This window comes from Phoca vitulina, unplaced genomic scaffold (genome assembly GCF_004348235.1).
Source record: "Phoca vitulina isolate PV1807 unplaced genomic scaffold, GSC_HSeal_1.0 scaffold31, whole genome shotgun sequence".
In the NCBI taxonomy this organism is placed as follows: domain Eukaryota; kingdom Metazoa; phylum Chordata; class Mammalia; order Carnivora; family Phocidae; genus Phoca; species Phoca vitulina.
Genome location: NW_022589734.1, coordinates 17,830,449 through 17,847,594, shown reverse-complemented (window position 1 = coordinate 17,847,594; position 17,146 = coordinate 17,830,449). Strand labels below are relative to the sequence as shown.

The 17,146-nt window shown below is 41.0% G+C and overlaps 1 protein-coding gene across 2 annotated transcripts in view; it reads right to left on the bottom strand.

Annotated features, from left to right (window-relative positions):
* Positions 1–17,091, bottom strand: part of KDM1B (lysine demethylase 1B) — a 55,506-nt gene extending 38,415 nt beyond the window's left edge. Inside the window, exons 1-7 of one of the 2 annotated variants that reach the window (XM_032424670.1) lie at positions 16,996–17,091; positions 16,640–16,683; positions 13,258–13,357; positions 11,678–11,805; positions 10,649–10,738; positions 9,985–10,096; positions 5,467–5,583 (exon numbers count right to left, since the gene is read on the bottom strand). In XM_032424670.1, the coding sequence (XP_032280561.1) occupies positions 5,467–5,583; positions 9,985–10,096; positions 10,649–10,738; positions 11,678–11,805; positions 13,258–13,344 (534 nt within the window). In that variant the 5' untranslated portion in view covers positions 13,345–13,357; positions 16,640–16,683; positions 16,996–17,091. The remainder of the gene's footprint in view (positions 1–5,466; positions 5,584–9,984; positions 10,097–10,648; positions 10,739–11,677; positions 11,806–13,257; positions 13,358–16,639; positions 16,684–16,995) is intronic. The other variant, XM_032424671.1, reaches the window with a different exon arrangement.
* Between the last annotated feature and the right edge of the window lie 55 nt (positions 17,092–17,146).

Genomic DNA, 17,146 nt, shown 5'->3' with positions numbered 1-17,146 from the left:
CACAGAGAAAAGGAATAACACAGCAGAGTAAAATGAAAAGCACACTCTTGGAATGAACAGCAGGATGAAAGCAGCAGAGGAAAGAATTAGTGACACAGAAGACAGAGTAATGGAAAGTAATCAAGTTGAACAAAAGAGAGAAAAGAATGATGCAAAATGAGAACAGATTTAGAGAACTCAGTGACTTCATCAAATGTAATAACATTCGTATTATAGGAGTCCCGGAAGACGAAGACAGAGAGAAAATGGAGCAGAGAATTTACTTGAAGAAATAACAGCTGAGGGGCACCTGGGTGGTTCAGTCAGTTACGAATCCTCCTCTAGGTTTTGGCTCAGGTCATGGTCTTAGGATCATGGGATCGAGCCCTGAGTCGGGCTCTGCACTCAGTGTGGAGTCTGCTTGTCCCTCTCCCTCCCCCGGCCAGCACATGCACTCACTCTCTCTCTCTCTCTTAAATAAGTAAATAAATAAAATATTAAAAAAAAAAAAAAAAAAGAACGGCTGAAAAGTTCCCTAATCTGGGGAAGGGATGAGATATCCAGATCCAGGAGGCACAGACAACCCCCAATAAAAATCAACAAAAGCCAATCCACACCAAGACATACTGTAATTAAAATGGTAAAATACAGCGATAAGGAAAAAATATTAAGAGCAGTAATATAAATGAAGACAGTTACATAGAGAAAGGAAACCCCATAAGGCTATCCGCAGATTTTTCAGCAGAAACTTTCCAAGCCAGAAAACAGTGGCATGATATATTCAAAATGCCAAAGGGGAAACACCTGCAGCCAAGAATACTCTTTCCAACAAGGCTATCATTCGGAATAGGAGGAGAGATAAGGAAGGGATAAGGAAACCTACAGGAATTCATGGCCACTAAACCAGCCTTGCAAGTAATATTATAGGGGACTTTTCTGGGATGCCTGGGTGGCTCAGTCGTTAAGCGTCTGCCTTCGGCTCAGGTCATGACCCCAGGGTGCTGGGATCGAGTCCCACATCGGGCTCCTTGCTCAGTGAGGAGCCTGCTTCTCCCTCTCCCTCTGCTGCTCCCCCTGCTTGTGCTCTGTCTCTCTCTCTGACAAATAAATAAATAAAAATCTTAAAAAAAAAAAAATTATAGGGGACTTTTTGAGTGGAAAGACCAAAAATGATCGTATGAGGGTAGGAAACACAGAAGCAATAAAAATGAGTATTTCCATAAAAAATTAGTCAAGGAACCCACAAAATAAAAGGATGTAAAATATGACACCCTACACCTAAAACGTGGGGAAGACAGGAGAAAAGAATGGGTTCGAACCTAAATGACCATCAACTTAACACAGACTGCTACATGACGAAGAGATTATATATAAACCTAATGGTAACCACAAATCAAAAACCACCAACAAATATGCAAAGAATGAAGAGAAAGAAATCCAAATATATCTCTAAAGAAAACCAGCAAACCATGAAAGGGAAAAAGACAAGGATCAGAGGAAATCTTCAAAAGCAAATGACAAAACAAGTAATGAAATGGCAATAAATACTTATCTATCAATAATGACACTGAATGTACGTGAACTAAATGCTCCACTCAAAAGACAGAGCGTGACAGAATGGATTAAAAAACAAGACCCATGTATGCTGCCTACAAGAGACTCATTTTAGACTTAAAAGCACCAGCAGATTGAAAGTGAGGAATGGAGAAACATTTATCATGCAAATGGATGTTAAAAGAAAGCTGGAGTAGCAATACTTCTATTGGACAAAACAGACTTTAAAAGAAAGCCTGTAATAAGAGACAAAGAAGGACACTATAATAAAGGGGACAATCCAACAAGAAAACCTAACAATTATAAATATTTATTTACCCGGGGGCCTTGGTGGCTCAGTCGGTTAAGTGTCGGACTCTTGGTTTTGGCTTGGATCATGGTCTCAGGGTCATGGGGTCAAGCCCCATGTTGGGCTCCTCACTCAGATTGCTTGAGATTCTCTGCCTCTCCCTTTCCTTCTGCCCCTCCCCCTGCTCACTCTTTCTCTCTAAAATAAATCTTTTAAAATAATATTTATGCACCCAACATAGGAACACCCAAATACATAAAACAATTAATAACAAACATAAAGGAACTAATCGATAATTCAAAAATAGTAGGGGACTTTAACACCTGACTTACATCAATGGACAGATTATCTAAACAGAAAGTCAACAAGGGAACAATGGCTTTGAGTGTTACACAGGAACAGTATGACAACACTATCTCTTAAATCCTTAAGAGAGATATTCAGAACATTTCATCCTAAAGCAGCAGATACACATTCTTTTCAAGTGTACATGGAACATTCTCCAGAACACATCACATATTAGACCACAAAACAAGCCTCAACAGGGGCACTTGGGTTAAGCATCTGCCTTCGGCTCAGGTCATGATCCCAGGGTCCTGCGACCGAGCCCCGCACCAGGCTCCTGACTCAGTGGGGAACCTGCTTCTCCCTCTCCCTCTGCCTCTCTCCCTGCTCATGCTCTATCTCTGTGTCTCAAATGAATAAATAAAATCTTTAAAAAAAAAACAAAACACCAAGCCTTAACAAATTTAAAAAGATCAAAGTCACACCATGCATCTTTTCTGACCGCAATGCTATGAAACTAGAAGTCAACCACAAGAAAAAATCTGGAAAGGGCACAAATACATGGAGGTTAAATAACATGCTATTAAACAATGAATGGGTCAACCAGGAAATACAAGAAGAAATTTTAAAAGTACATGGAAATAAATGAAAGTGAAACACGATGATTCAAACCTTTGGGACACAGCAAAAGCAGTCCTAAAAGGGAACTATATAGCCAACAGAGGCCTACCTCAAGAAGCAAGAAAAATCTCAAACAACCTAATCTTACACCTAAAGGAGCTAGAAAAAGAACAAATGAAGCCTAACGCCAGCAGAAGGAAGGAAAAAATAAAGATTAAAGCAGAAATAAGTGCTATATAAACTAAAAAAAAAAAACAATAGAACAGATAAATGAAACCAGGAGCTGGTTCTTTGAAAAAAAAAAAAAAAACAACAATAAAACTGATAAACGTCTAGGCAGACTCATCGAGAACAAAAGAGAAAGGACTCAAAGTCACAAGTGAGAGAGGAGAAATAAAAACCAACGCCACAGAAATATAAACAATTGCAACAGTTTATTATAAAAAACAATATGCCAACAAATTGGACAACCTAGAAGAAATGGATAAATTCATAGAACATATAACCTACCAAAACTGAAGCAGGAAGAAACACAAAATTTGAACAGACGAATTACCAACAAAGAAACTGAATCAGTAACAACAACAAAAAACTCCCAACAAAAATCCAGAACCAGATGGCTTCACAGCTGAATTCTACCAAACGTTTAAAGAAGAGTCAATACCTATTCTTCTCAAACTATTCCAAAAATTAGAAAAGGAAGGAAAACTCCCAGATTTATTCTGTTAGGCCAGCATTATTACCCTGATACCAAGATCAGATAAAGACCACAAAAAAGAGAACTACAGGCCAATATCTCTGATGAACATAAATGCAAAAATCTATGCTAAGAATATCCAATGGGAAAAAGACAGTCTCTTTAACAAATGATGTTGGAAAAAGTGAACAGCTACATGCAGAAGAATGAAACTAGGCCACTTTCTTACACCATACACAAAAATAAAGTCAAAATGCATTAAAGGCCTAAACGTGAGGCCTGAAACCATAAAAATCCTTGAAGAGAACACAGGCAGTAACTTCTTTGACATTGGCCATAGCAACATTTTTCTAGATAGGTCTCCTGAGGCAAGGGAAACAAAAGCAAAAATAAACTATTGGGACTACATCAAAATAAAAAGCTTCTGCACAGTGAATGAAACTGTCAACAAAACTAAGAAGTAACCTACTGAATGGGAGACGGTATTTGCAAATGACTTAGCTGATAAAGGGTTAGTATCCAAAATATATAAAGAACCAATACAACTCAACACCGAAAAAAACAAATAACCCAACCAAAAATGGGCAGAAGACGTGAACAGACATCTCTGCAAAAAGACATACAGATGGCCAACAGACACATGAAAAGATGCTCAACATCACTCATCAGGGAAATGCAAATCAAAACCACAATATCACCTCACACCTGTCAGGATGGCTAAAATCAACAACACAAGAAACAAGTGTTGGTGAGGATGTGGAGAAAAAAGAACCCTCTTGCACTGTTGGTGGGAATGCAAACTGGTGCAGCTGGTGTGGAGAACAGTATGGAGGGTCCTCAAAAAGTTAAAAACAGAACTACCCTATGATCCAATAATTGCACTAGTGGGTATTTACCCAAAAAATACAAAAACACTAATTCAAAGGGATATGTACACCTGTTTGTTTATTGCAGCATTATCTACAATTGCCAAATTACGGAAGAAGCCCAAGTGTCCATCAACAGATGACTGGATAAAGAAGATGTGGTATATATACACAATGCAATATTATTCAGCCATAAAAAAGGAATGAAATCTTGCCTTTTTGTAACAACATGGATGGATCTAGAGAGTATAATGCTAAGTGAAATAAGTCAGTAAGAGAAAGACAAACACCATATATTTCGCTCGTATGTGAAGTTTAAGAAACAAAACAAACAAGCAAAGGAAAATAAAAGAGAGAGAAAGAAACATACCAAGAAACAGACTCTTAAATATACAGAACAAACTGATGGTTGCCAGAGGGGAGGTGGGTGGGGGATGGGGAAATAGGTGATGGGGATTAAGGAGGGCACTTATCATGATGAGCACTGAGTATAGAATTACTGAAACACTAGATTATACACCTGAAACTAATATAAAAAAAAAAAGTTAGACATTTTAAATACTAAGTAATTGCCACATATATACAAAAAAAAAGGCACAGTATATCAACTATGTCAGATTCCTAATTGCCCAAACATATCCATTCATCCCTTCTTCCTTACTAAAAGGATCCTGGTTTTGACTGATATTGCAACATGCTCAGTTACACTTCCTTCCTTTATCTCTCTACTGTTGTTCACAGTAGTTGCATGATCCTGTTCTGGCAATGAGATGTAAAGAGAAATCTACTGCTGGAACTTTCTGGAAAGCTACTATTTTACCAATAAAAGACGGAGAAGCTCAGCTGGCACACCTCTCTTGCCCTTTGCCTTTCTCATCTTTTCTGCTTAGAATTTGGACACAATGGCTGATGGTACAGCAACCATCTTCTGGTGGGACTTGAAACTGGTACAGAGACTTCCCTGGGCAGCCACGCCAGCCCTGGACAGGCTATTTCCAAACTGCTTATCATGAGAAAAAAATAAAGTCTTCAATCAGTTAAGCTATCACAGTTGGGGTCCCGTAATCCCGACAAAATGATCAATACAATAAATGAAAAATATACACCATCACTCTTTAGTTACAACTAAATCAACCTACCCATTAAGTCAAAAGGAAAACCAACAGAGCTCATACCTTAATAGTAGTATTCAATTTCATACCACATCGGTAGGTCCTTGCTATCTGTGGAGTAAGATGGATTTCCTTGGTAAGCTGTCTCCATTTTCTACACTCGGGTTTTGTACACTGAACCTAGATGGAAAGCAAGATGTCAAGGTCAGTGAGTTGGCTCATCTTGAGCTAGCATGTCTATCCTCCACCACTCACTCTGCCATTCTTTCCATAAGATCTGACCAACCTTTTCGTGAGTACTTTTTCCTCCCCCTTGCATCACCACCACCCATATAATCCACTTTTACCCCACGGGGATAATGACTTCTGATTCAATACTAGCTCAGGCACCAGGAAAGGGCAAAGGGGATCTAAGCACTGTTGTCAGAAAGGCTTTCCAGCTCTAACCTAAGGAAATGATCAGAGTTAAATTTAGTCAAAAAGTATGCACATTAAGTGCAGTGTGGGATCCTGAGCTAGATCCCGGAACCATAAGGACACTGGAGAAAAACCTGATGAAATCCAAATAAAGTCTGTAACGTAGTTATTAGTACTGCACCGATGTTAATTTCTGAGCTTTACATTATGGTTGGTGGATGATAACATTAGGAGGAACTGGATGAAGGATATATGGGAATTCTCTGTTACTATCCTTATAACTTTTCTGTAAATTTAAGATTATTCCAAAATATAAGGTTTATTTTTTTAAAGTGTGCAGATATCCATATGGAAAGAATTAAGTTGGATGACTACTTCACACGCATACAAAAATTAACTCAAAATGGGGGCATCTGGGTGGCTCAGTCGGTTAAGCGTCTGACTCTTGGTTTCAGCTCAGGTCATGATCTCATGGGTCATGAGACTGAACTCGTGGTGGGCTCTGCACTCAGTGGGGAGTCTGCTTGAGACTCTCTCTCCTTCTCCCTCTGCTCCCGCTCATGCACACTCTCTCTAAATCTTAAAAAAAAAAAAACTCAAAATGGATCAAACATCTAAATAAAGAGCTGAAGTGATAAAACTCTTAGAAGAAAACATAGGAGTCAATCTCAGATTTGGCAATAGATTCTTGGATAGGACACCAAAGCACAAGCAGCAAAAGAAAAAAAAATGGATAAACTGAACTTCAAAATAAGAAACTTTGCACAGCAAAAGACACTATCAAGATGTGAAAAGGCAACCCGTAGGAGAAAGTATTTGTTTAAAATTTAAAAATGGGTTGTTTAAAAAAGATGCCTTTTATGTATTTTTCTTGTCTGATTGCTGCATAAAGAAATAAAAAGCATCCAAATTGGTACAAAAGAAGTAAAACCGTCACTATTGGCAGATGACATATTATATATAGAAAACTCTTAAAAGACTCCACCAAAAAACTATTAGAATAAATGAATTCAGGAAAGTTGCAGAATATAACATTAATATAGAGAAATCAGTTGTGTTTCTACACACTAATAATGGAAGTAGCAGAAAAAAAAAATTAAGAAAACAATCGCATTTACAATTGCACCAAAAAGAATAAAAACACCCAGGAATAAACTTAACCAAGGAAGTGAAAGACCTGTACTCTGAAAACTGTAAGATGTTAATGAAAAAATTTGATGATACAAATGGAATGATTTATCATACTCATGGATTGAAAGAATATTGTTAAAATGTCCATACTACCCAAAGCAATCTACAGATTTAATGCAATTCCTATCAAAATACCAACGGCATTTTTCATAGAACTAAAATAATCCTGAAATTTGTATGGAACTACAAAAGACTTTGAATAGCCAAAGCAGTCTTGAGAAAGAACAAAACTGAAGCTATCACAATCCCAGATGTCAAGATATACAACAAAGCTGTGGTAATCAAAACACTATGGTACTGGCCCCAAAACACACAGGTCAATGGAACAGGAGAGACCCCAGAAATAAACCCATGTCTATATGATCAATTAATCTACAGTGGGGAGGCAAGAATATACAATGGGGGAAAGACAGTCTCTTCGACAAATAGTGCTGAGAAAACTGGACAGCTACATACAAAAGAATGAAACTGGACCACTTTCTCTCACCATACACAAAAATAAACTCAAAATGGATGAAAGATCTAAATGTGAGACCTGAAACTGTAAAACTTCCAAAAGGAACCATGGGCAGTAAGTTCCTGGACATTGGCCTTAGCAACATATTTATGGATATGTCTTCTGAGGCAAGGGAGACAAAAGCAAAAATAAACAGTTGGGACTACATTAAAATAAAAAGCTTTTGCACAGTGTAGAAACCATCAACAAAACCCAAAGGCAACCCAGTGAACAGAAGATATTTGTAAATGACATATCCAATAGTTAATATCCAAACTATATAAGGAACTTCTACAATTCAACACCAAGAAAACAAATAATCCAATTAAAAAATGGGCAGAGGGCCTGAATAGACATTTTTCCAAAGAAGACCTACAGATGGCCAACAGACACATGAAAAGATGCTCAACATCACTCATCATCAGGGAAATGCAAATCAAAACCACAATGATACCACCTTACACCTGTCAGAATGGCTAGTATTAAAAAAACAAGAAATAATAAGTGTTGGTGAGAATGTGGAGGAAAAGGAACACTTGTGCATTGTTGGTAAGAACATAAATTGTTGCAACCACTGTGGGAAACATATGGAGTTTCCTCAAAAAATAAATAGAATTACCATATGATCCAGTAATTCCGCTCCTGGGTATCTACCCAAAGAAAACAAAAACACTAATTTGAAAAGACATATGCACCCTATGTTTACTGTAGCACTGTTTAAAAAAGTCAAGATATGAAAGCAGCCCAAGTGTCCATCAACAGATGAATGAATAAGAAAGAAGTGAGATACACACACACCCACACACAATGGAATATAACACAAACATAGAAAGAATGAGATTTTGCTATTTGTAACAACATGGATGAACTTAGAGAACACTGTATTAAGTGAAACTAATCAGAGAAAGGTAAATACCATGTGATTTTGCTTATATGTGGAAACTAAAAAATGAACAAAGAGGAAAACAAAGGACTCTTAAATACAGAGAACAAACTGGTGGTTGCAGAGGCGAGGTGGGTAGAGGGATGGAACAGGTGAAAGCAACTAAGAGCTACAAACTTCCAGTTATAAATTAAGTCACAGAAATGAAATGTACAGCATAGGGAATACAATCAATGATTTTTTAAAAATGGGCAAAAGACTTGCACGGATATTTCTCCAAAGAAGATAAACAAATGGTCAATAAGCACCCCAAAAAATGCATTAATCATTACGAAAATGCAAATCAAAACCACAATGAGATACTCCCACGAGGGGTATCTCTCATTCATGCCTACTGCGATAGCTAAAATCAAAATAATGGAAAACAAGAGTTGATGAGGATGTGGCGAAATCTGAACCCCACTCAGTGCTGCTGGGAATGAAGACCACGCAGCAGTGTGCTATGGAAAAGAGTCTGGTTGTCCCTCAAAGGATTAAATAGTTACCATTACAACCCAGTACTTTTATTGCTAGGTATATGCCAAACAGAACTGAAAACAGGTATTCAAATCTTCATGTACAGATGTCCATACCAGCAACTATATGCAATAACTAAAAAGTGAAAACAACCCAAATGTCCACCAACAGATGACTGATGAATGGATAAATAAAATCTGACCAATCCATACAATGAAATATTATCCATGAAAAGGAATGAATTACAACATAGACGAACCTCAAAAACATGATGCTACTTGAAAGAAGCCAGTGATGAAAGGTCACATACTGCATGATTCCTTTATATAAAACATCCAAAATAGGTATCTCACAAAGACAAAGATCAGTGGTTGCCAGGGGCTAGGGGAGGGGGATTGGAAAGTGACTATTCGATGGGCACAGGTTTCCTCTGTGAATGATGAAAATGCCTTGGAATTAGCATTTGGCTGCACAATATTATCAATGTATTAAATGCCACTAAACCGTGCACTTTAAAATAGTTAATGTGGGGCACCTGACTAGCTCAGGGGAAGAGCATGCGACTCTTGATCTTGGGGTCATGAGTTAAAGGCCCACGTTGTGTGTAGAGAGTACTTAAAATAATAAAACTTAAAAAAAATAAAATAGTTAATTTTATGTGAACCTTGCTTCGATAAAAAAAATTTAAGTGTGCAAGAGAAGCTCAAAATTACCTATAATATTTTAAAAATTAGTAAATCATTTATTAAATGATAGTATATTTATCTAATATACACAATCACTAAAATATATTTTCAAAGAATGGCTACATGGGAAAGTAAAATTAAATCGATAAACTAAAAGCTACAAAAAATTATATGCAAAGTATGATTTTCGACCTAAGATCTGTATGCTTCTTTGTACTATGTGAATTATCAAGTTTTTCAACAGAAATTTAAAAAGTGATGTGTTTTAACAGACCTAGAAAGAAGCGTAAGTGTAATAACATAAAGATTTCCTAAAAAATCAGTATTTTCATTCATTCCTGCCTTTTGCTCCTCAAATGTTTCCCAGGACAATACAGCATTACACTTTTTACCCAGTAGGGGAGCTGCTGGTCTGCCATGAAAGCTTTGGGACTAGGTTCGGTTTTTCCATTGCTAGTCCATATTTTTTTCCAGGTAGTGTATTTGTCATATCCGTCCTTATGGCTGAAAAAGAATAAAAATAAATATATCAAGCTAGAAGTTCACTAGGTTTTCCAAACAGGTGGCAGGTCAGTAAGCCTTTCGTCAAGGACTTAACCGGCCATATTATAAGGAAAGTTATCTCCACACCCATCAAACAAGTGGTTGGGAGGGGTGCATTCCTTCCAGTTTAGTATGGAAAACTATTAAGATGGGATGGCTTCCCGTCTGTCCAGCACCCCAGAGTTGTCAGCATCCTCCCCCAAATCTCTGCATCACTGCCCCATGCACAGTCACAGAACAGCAAAGCAGGGCCTAGATTTTTCAGAACTTGCAGACTAGAAAGAACAACTGTGTCGTAACAGGTACTTTCTGAGCCCTGAGCGTGCGCGCACACAGCACGCACCCAGCCACTGGACCACAGTTCTGGCACAGCTGTAGTCAGCTCAGGCGTGGCTGAAAGGGTGGAATAATTCAGTAAGCCCGGGGGCTCCATCTTAACTGTCTGACCCCTTCTGCAGCCGCCCCCCGCCCCCCACCATCCCCTCTGCAAGCTCCAACAATTAGTGAACAAACCTTCTGTAGTAATGGTCAAAGCATTCATTACAGAAATGCTCCCCACAGGAGAGGTGATACCATCGGGATGTGTAGCCGTTTTTGGCACATCTGAAAATAGCAAAAAAAAGTGTAGCTTTGGTAATGAATAAGCATTTCTTCCCGCTTTTTTAAAAACAGGTCTTGAGGGCGCCTGGGTGGCTCAGTTGGTTAAGCGACTGCCTTCAGCTCAGGTCATGATCCTGGAGTCCCTGGATCGAGTCCCGCATCGGGCTCCCTGCTCAGCAAGGAGCCTGCTTCTCCCTCTGACCCTCCCCCCTCTCATGTGCTCTCTCTCTCTCATTCTCTCTGTCTCAAATAAATAAATAAAATCTTTAAAAAAAATAAAAATAAAAAAATAAAAACAGGTCTTGAGCACATCCTATGAGCCCATTTTGTACCATCTCCACTTAGAATCCTAACCACCGAGAATTGATGACCAGGGAAACTTAAAAGGATGTCTGATACATAATAAAACCTGGTGAAGACACAGGGACTTAAAGACCCGTGGTACCTAACCCAGCTGGCTGCACACAAGGGCCTGGGGCTCGGAAGTTTTCTCCCAGGACTCCCCGGAGCAATGAGTTTTAGGACACGAAACAAGGAATGTCACTGTGCTTGCTGCAAGCGGCGTGTGTATGGAGGAGACCTGGGCAGTCTCTAGCAGTAACATATGGCCCAACACTGAACAGCCAGCTGCGATCTGACCACCAAGCAGGCTCCCCGGCGAACAGAGCCTGTCAAACAGCCAATAACGTAACCAAAGAATGACCTATGGTGCCCCTGTGAACACCACCACCACCACCTCTTTGTGGTTAAAAAACAAAAATGGGATTTGTTTTCCAGGTTTTATTGACTCAGAAGCCTTAACTGAAGATTTTTCTCGGGAAGTAAAAGGTCAGATGACTTACAGTATCTCCCTCTTTAGGAAAACTATCTTGGGAGGATGATGCTCCCACCAAGAATGCTCTCCGGGGCAGGGAGGGGAGGCCGACCGCCTGCTTCACAGACCTTTCAGAAGCGCTTGCAAAGCACACAGGACACGCTACTGTGCAGCCAGACTTCTCACATCGCCTGTATTTCTTCTCTGACCCACCGTCTTCGTCCTCGTCTGTCGTCTCTGGTGCTTTTTTCTTCGCCTGAGGAAGAACCAGCTGAGGTTACACGATTTCCCCCAGAACGGCCCCGGGTAAAGGAAGTAGAAGGTTCGTGACTGAAACAACTTCCATGTTGTGAAGCTCAACAACACCCTGCCAGCAGGTGAGGGGCTGACGATACAGCAAGTCCCTTGAGCCTGCAGTGTGCAAATAATTCACTGACTTGCTGGAAAAACAGAAGCAGCATGTGAATGACAGGTCTCTGAGGACAGAGCCAAAATGCACGTGAGCCTTTCTTAGGAAAAAGCTGTACCAGTCAAAACAAAAGTCACTCTGAAATAAAGTTTTTTTTTTATTTGATAGAGAGAGAGAGATAGTGAGAGAGAGCATGAGCCCAGGGAGTGGGGGGAGTGGAGAGGGAGAAGCAGGCTCCCCGCTGAGCAGGGAGCCCGACAAGGGACTCAATCCCAGGACCCTGGGATCATGACCTGAGCGAAGGCAGATGCTTAACCCACTGAGCCGCCCCCCAATTTTCTTCCCTTTAATTAGAACAGTCATATCCTCTCAGTACTGCAGATTTAAAAAAATTGAATAATTTTATTATTTTTTTTAAGTTTTTGTATTTAAGTCATCTCTACACCCAACATGGGGCTGCTCACCACCCCAAGGTCAGGAGTGGCACACTCTTCCGACTAAGCCATCCAGGTGCCCCCAAAAGCTGAATAATTTTAGAAAAAGAGTTACATCATTCAATATTTTTCTTAAAAAAAAAAAAAAAGCCCTAAAAAAGAGATGGCAGCAAGTAACCTGCCAAGAGCAGCCAACCAGCTACAAACTGAAGTCCACATTCCTATGAATGACGCCAAGCCAAGCATAATCTGGCCTCAGCTCACATCCTGGGAGCAACCACACAGCTGTGGTTCTCTGAACAGCCCATGCTGATTCACACTCTATGCCCCTGTCTTTGCAGTTCCCTCTGCCAGATGTACTTTTTTCTACATTCTATCACTTTATCACACTGTGCCGTGATTGTTCCAAGGGGAATTTCTCCGCTAGGCTACAAGTTCCTTGAGGACTGGAATTGTACCTTTTCATCTCTAACACTTCAGCCCCAATCATACTAACGTTGTGGGGCACCAGGCTGGCTCAGTCAGTGGAACATGCAACTCTTGATCTCAGGGTTGGGAGCTCAAGCCCCACGTTGGGTGCAGAGATGACTTAAAAATAAAAAAACTTGGGGCACCTGAGTGGCTCAGTCGGTGAAGCATCCAACTCTTGATTTCAGCTCAGGTCATGAACTTGGCTCAGGTCATGATCTCAGGGTCGTGAGACCAAGCCCTGTGTAGGGGCTCTGTGCTAGGGCGTGGAGCCTGCTTAGGATTCTCTCTCTCTTTCTCCTCTCCCTCTGCCTCCCCCCACCCACCCCTGCTCGCACTCTTCCTCTAAAAACAAACAAAACCCAACAGGTGCATGAATGAACAAATGAATTAATACCTGCCTACCGGAGCTCCTCAAAGGCAGGCTATCCGGAGAATGATCAAAAGATGCTTTTTTCTTTGTCCTCCTCCGTGGTGTTGCCATTGTTTCAGAAAATCTTAAAAAAAAAAAAAGCTTAGTTAAATAAGTTTTTAAAAAAAAAAAAGTTAAATAAGTAAACAGTAATACTTTCAACACTCTGGAGCAAAGTTATTATGTAGTTTACTAGGTAAGAGCATATGCTCTGCAGTTAGACTGCCCTAGTGTGAAGCCCTTACTTTCAAGTTACTTAATCTAAGACTAAGCTTCAGTGTTCCCGTGTATAAAATGAGCACAGCAAGTGTGTACCATAGTAGTGGTGTGAGGAGTAAGATAATCTATTTAAAGCACGAGACCTGGCATACTATAAGTACTTAATAAATGCTGTCCATTAGTAATATATACATATAAAAATATAAAAATAAGAAACACCACACAGATGACCAATAAACCAATTATACTGCTGTTTGTAAAATTCAATGAGTAAAAACACCTGGTTTCTGTCTGTCTGTCCCTCTTCATCTTACTGCCTTCTCAGTAGCTCCTGAATTTCAATCTTATTATACTCTACAAAGAAAACTCATTTGCTCCCTCTCAGTAAAATCTCAGGCACACTATCCAGTCACTACTGGATTTAGGACTGAGTTAGACAGTCACTGGTATCTTCTACTAGAAAAATTTACCAGCTTTCAAACTGGCCTAATAACAGCACAGTTAAATAAGCATCAAGAACCAAAGTCTATAAGAAAAATAATGCATAGTAACCATGAAAGATTAAGAGTTATCGAATTAGTATTTTTCAATTAACTCAGAAATAAAAATGCTTACCATAAGTATGCAATAACAGATTTTACAATCATCACAATTCCTTCCCTGATCCATGTATTTACTACACACACACACACAATAACATGAAAATAGGACACACCTATGGGTAAGGAATTTGAAAGTGGAAAAGTGTTATAAGATACAAATTCCACAAATATAATCTTCATCTTGGAGAAAAGCTTTGAGGGCTTTGTAATCTTACTGTTTCCTATCCATGAGTTGTACTAACATTCATAAGAGCATTTTTCATGGATTATTAACATCACATGCAAAAACTTCATTCGCCACCTACACAGACTTCGAGAAATCCTGACATCGGTGGTAAGGTAGAGAGCCTTCCTCTAACTCAGTCTTCACATTCTCAAAACCATTATGTTAGTTATGAACGCACAAACCCTATACATATTCTGAAATACATTACAGTTAAGCATTAAATAAGTTGCCTTTTGGTTCTATACCGCTCATTCTACTGCTGGATAAAGCACTAGTACTAATGTAAACAGAACTACTGTGTACCTATAATTCTTACACCCAAAGGCTTTCTGGATCACATTTATATTTTCAAAAGGCCGTCCAATCTAACAAATCTCTTTATATAATACATATGTTTTACATTATTCATAAAATGAGCCACAAAGCACATATAAACATATATATAGTATATGTAAATGTATACTATGTGTAAGGATTGCAGCAAAAATATTTGAGTCTAATGTGGGGTTTAGGAGCATAAATATAATCAGCCTCATTTCATGCAACATTTGGTCCTGTCACCCAGGAATACTGGCAACTCAAAAGAAAGCATAGTTTCTGGAAATTTCAACAAACATTTTAATCCAACTGTGTACTGGAAAATACATATTTAATTGCAATGAAGAATTATATAATTCAAGAAATGGTTAAGAGGAAAGGAAAACAGTGACTATAAAAGCCACTGTTAAATCTGTGTTGTCTAGGAAAAATACAAGATTTTTTTTAGTGTTCGTACACTTCCACCTTTAAGTATATAATTAACGGTGATATTCCCTCATCCTTTTCTGACACTATAATTTCTGTGTTTTCACTGTTGCTGGGGTTCTGGGGCTTAAGATGAAGGGAAAAATTTTTAAGTTGGAAGGACAACAGCTTTTGTACTTTTCAGTATAGTCTTAGAAATACTGATCACAAGTGCTAACAATTAGTATACTGAACGTGCTCTCTCCTGGTTTTTCAAATTGATAAACACACCTAACTAAATATAACCAATCTGTTTCATGTTCAATATAATTATATAAGCATATTTCTTCCTAATTTTAAATGTATAGCTTTGGTTTTCTTTTAAAGTGACAAAAAGAGGGGTGCCTGGGCGGCTCAGTCGTTAAGCGTCCGCCTTCGGCTCAGGTCATGATCCCAGGGTCCTGGGATCGAGTCCCACTTCGGGCTCCCTGCTCGGCGGGAAGCCTGCTTCTCCCTCTCCCACTCCCCCTGCTTGTGTTCCCTCTCTCACTGTGTCTCTCTCTCTGTTAAATAAATAAAATCTTTAGAAGAAAAAAGTGAGGTTTTGGGGGGAGGTAAATCAATGTCTCGATTTCTATTTTAATAATTCCCAAGGTTTTTTCTGAAGTAGCCTATTGAATAATTTTTTTAAAAAATGCAAAATTCACAAAAATATGAATCCAAAAAGACTTCAGGTTGGAATAAAAACGTGTAGCAGCATCAGCATAATTTCTAAAAATAAGACAAACTACCAGAAACTTCTTCAGAGACAAGAGAAACAAGAATTTCCCTCAGGGCCGCTGAAAATACGGCAGGACTAGCACCTTATTGCACCCACGTTCATGAAATTTTCCGAAATATGGATCCCGTTCAACTGCCTCAACGCTTTGACTACTTTCTCTGCCCGAAAGACAATTTAATTCTTGACGGTCATTTTCTCCTATACGTCCTGCAGAAACCTTCCCTCCCGTCCCCTTCTTCCACTACAAAAGGTTTAAAAAAAAAAACAAAAAATTGACCGTCGTGTGGTGTGCATGGCTGCAGAGTGCCGCGCTCCCCAAATGGAGTGGTCTGGGGACTCCCGCACCCCACCCCAGGGAACGCTGGGCCTCCGTCTGGCTCGATCCCACATTACGGAACCTGAACTTTCTACAGCTGGGCCTGCCTCCCTTCCTTCCTCTTTCACCTGCTAGCGGCCGGGCTGTTGGCTACCAGCTCCGGGAACCGGGCCGCCCCCTCCGGGCGCTCAGGCCCCGAGGAGCTACCCCAGCAACCTGGCAAAGCCGCTCGGGGCCGAACGCGTGGTGGCTGCGCCCGGCTATGACTACAACACCTGCAAGCTGGGCGGGCTCCTCGGCTGGCAAGAACACGCCAGGGAGTTCCTACCCCCGGACTGGGGGCTCTCCGCGGGCCGCAGACACTCCCCAGCTGACAGGGCTCTGACAGTCCCCAGGAGGGACCCCCCACGTTCCCGGCGCCAGCTGCAGCCGCCTCGCTCTCTGAAAAGCTTTCTCGGCTCTTCTCCCAAGTCGGAGAAGCAACAGCCTCCGGGGCTCACCTTTGCGCCGGAGAGGTGAAGGGAGTCGGGGGGAGAAGGCACCGCTGCACAGAAAGGAAGCATTGGAGGGGGGGCGGTTAGGAGAGACCCTCAACCCCGCGACGAATCGGGGAAGCCCGTCGCTGCTACAAGCCAGCCCGGGAATCCCCCCCCTTCCCTCGGACCCCGCACCCCCTTTCCAATCCGGGGAGGGCGGAGGCAGCCCCCGGTGCACCGGTCCACCTCCCACCCGGGCGAGGGGCGCTGCACAGGGGGAGAAGGGCAGCCTGCACCCCAGCCAAGCCGCTTTGTGCGGAGCTGTCACCCGAAATCCGCCGCCGCCCCCGCGCCCGCCCCCGGAGCCGCGTGCCCCGCACCTGGGAGCGCGGGCGAGACGCTGCGCGCCGCCCGGGGCTGCCGGCGCCTCTCCGGAGCCGCGCGCCGCGCGCACAGGACAGCAGGATCCGCGCCGCGAGCCGCAGCCCCAGCTCGGCCGCCGCCGCCGCCGCCGCTTCCGCCCCTGTCACG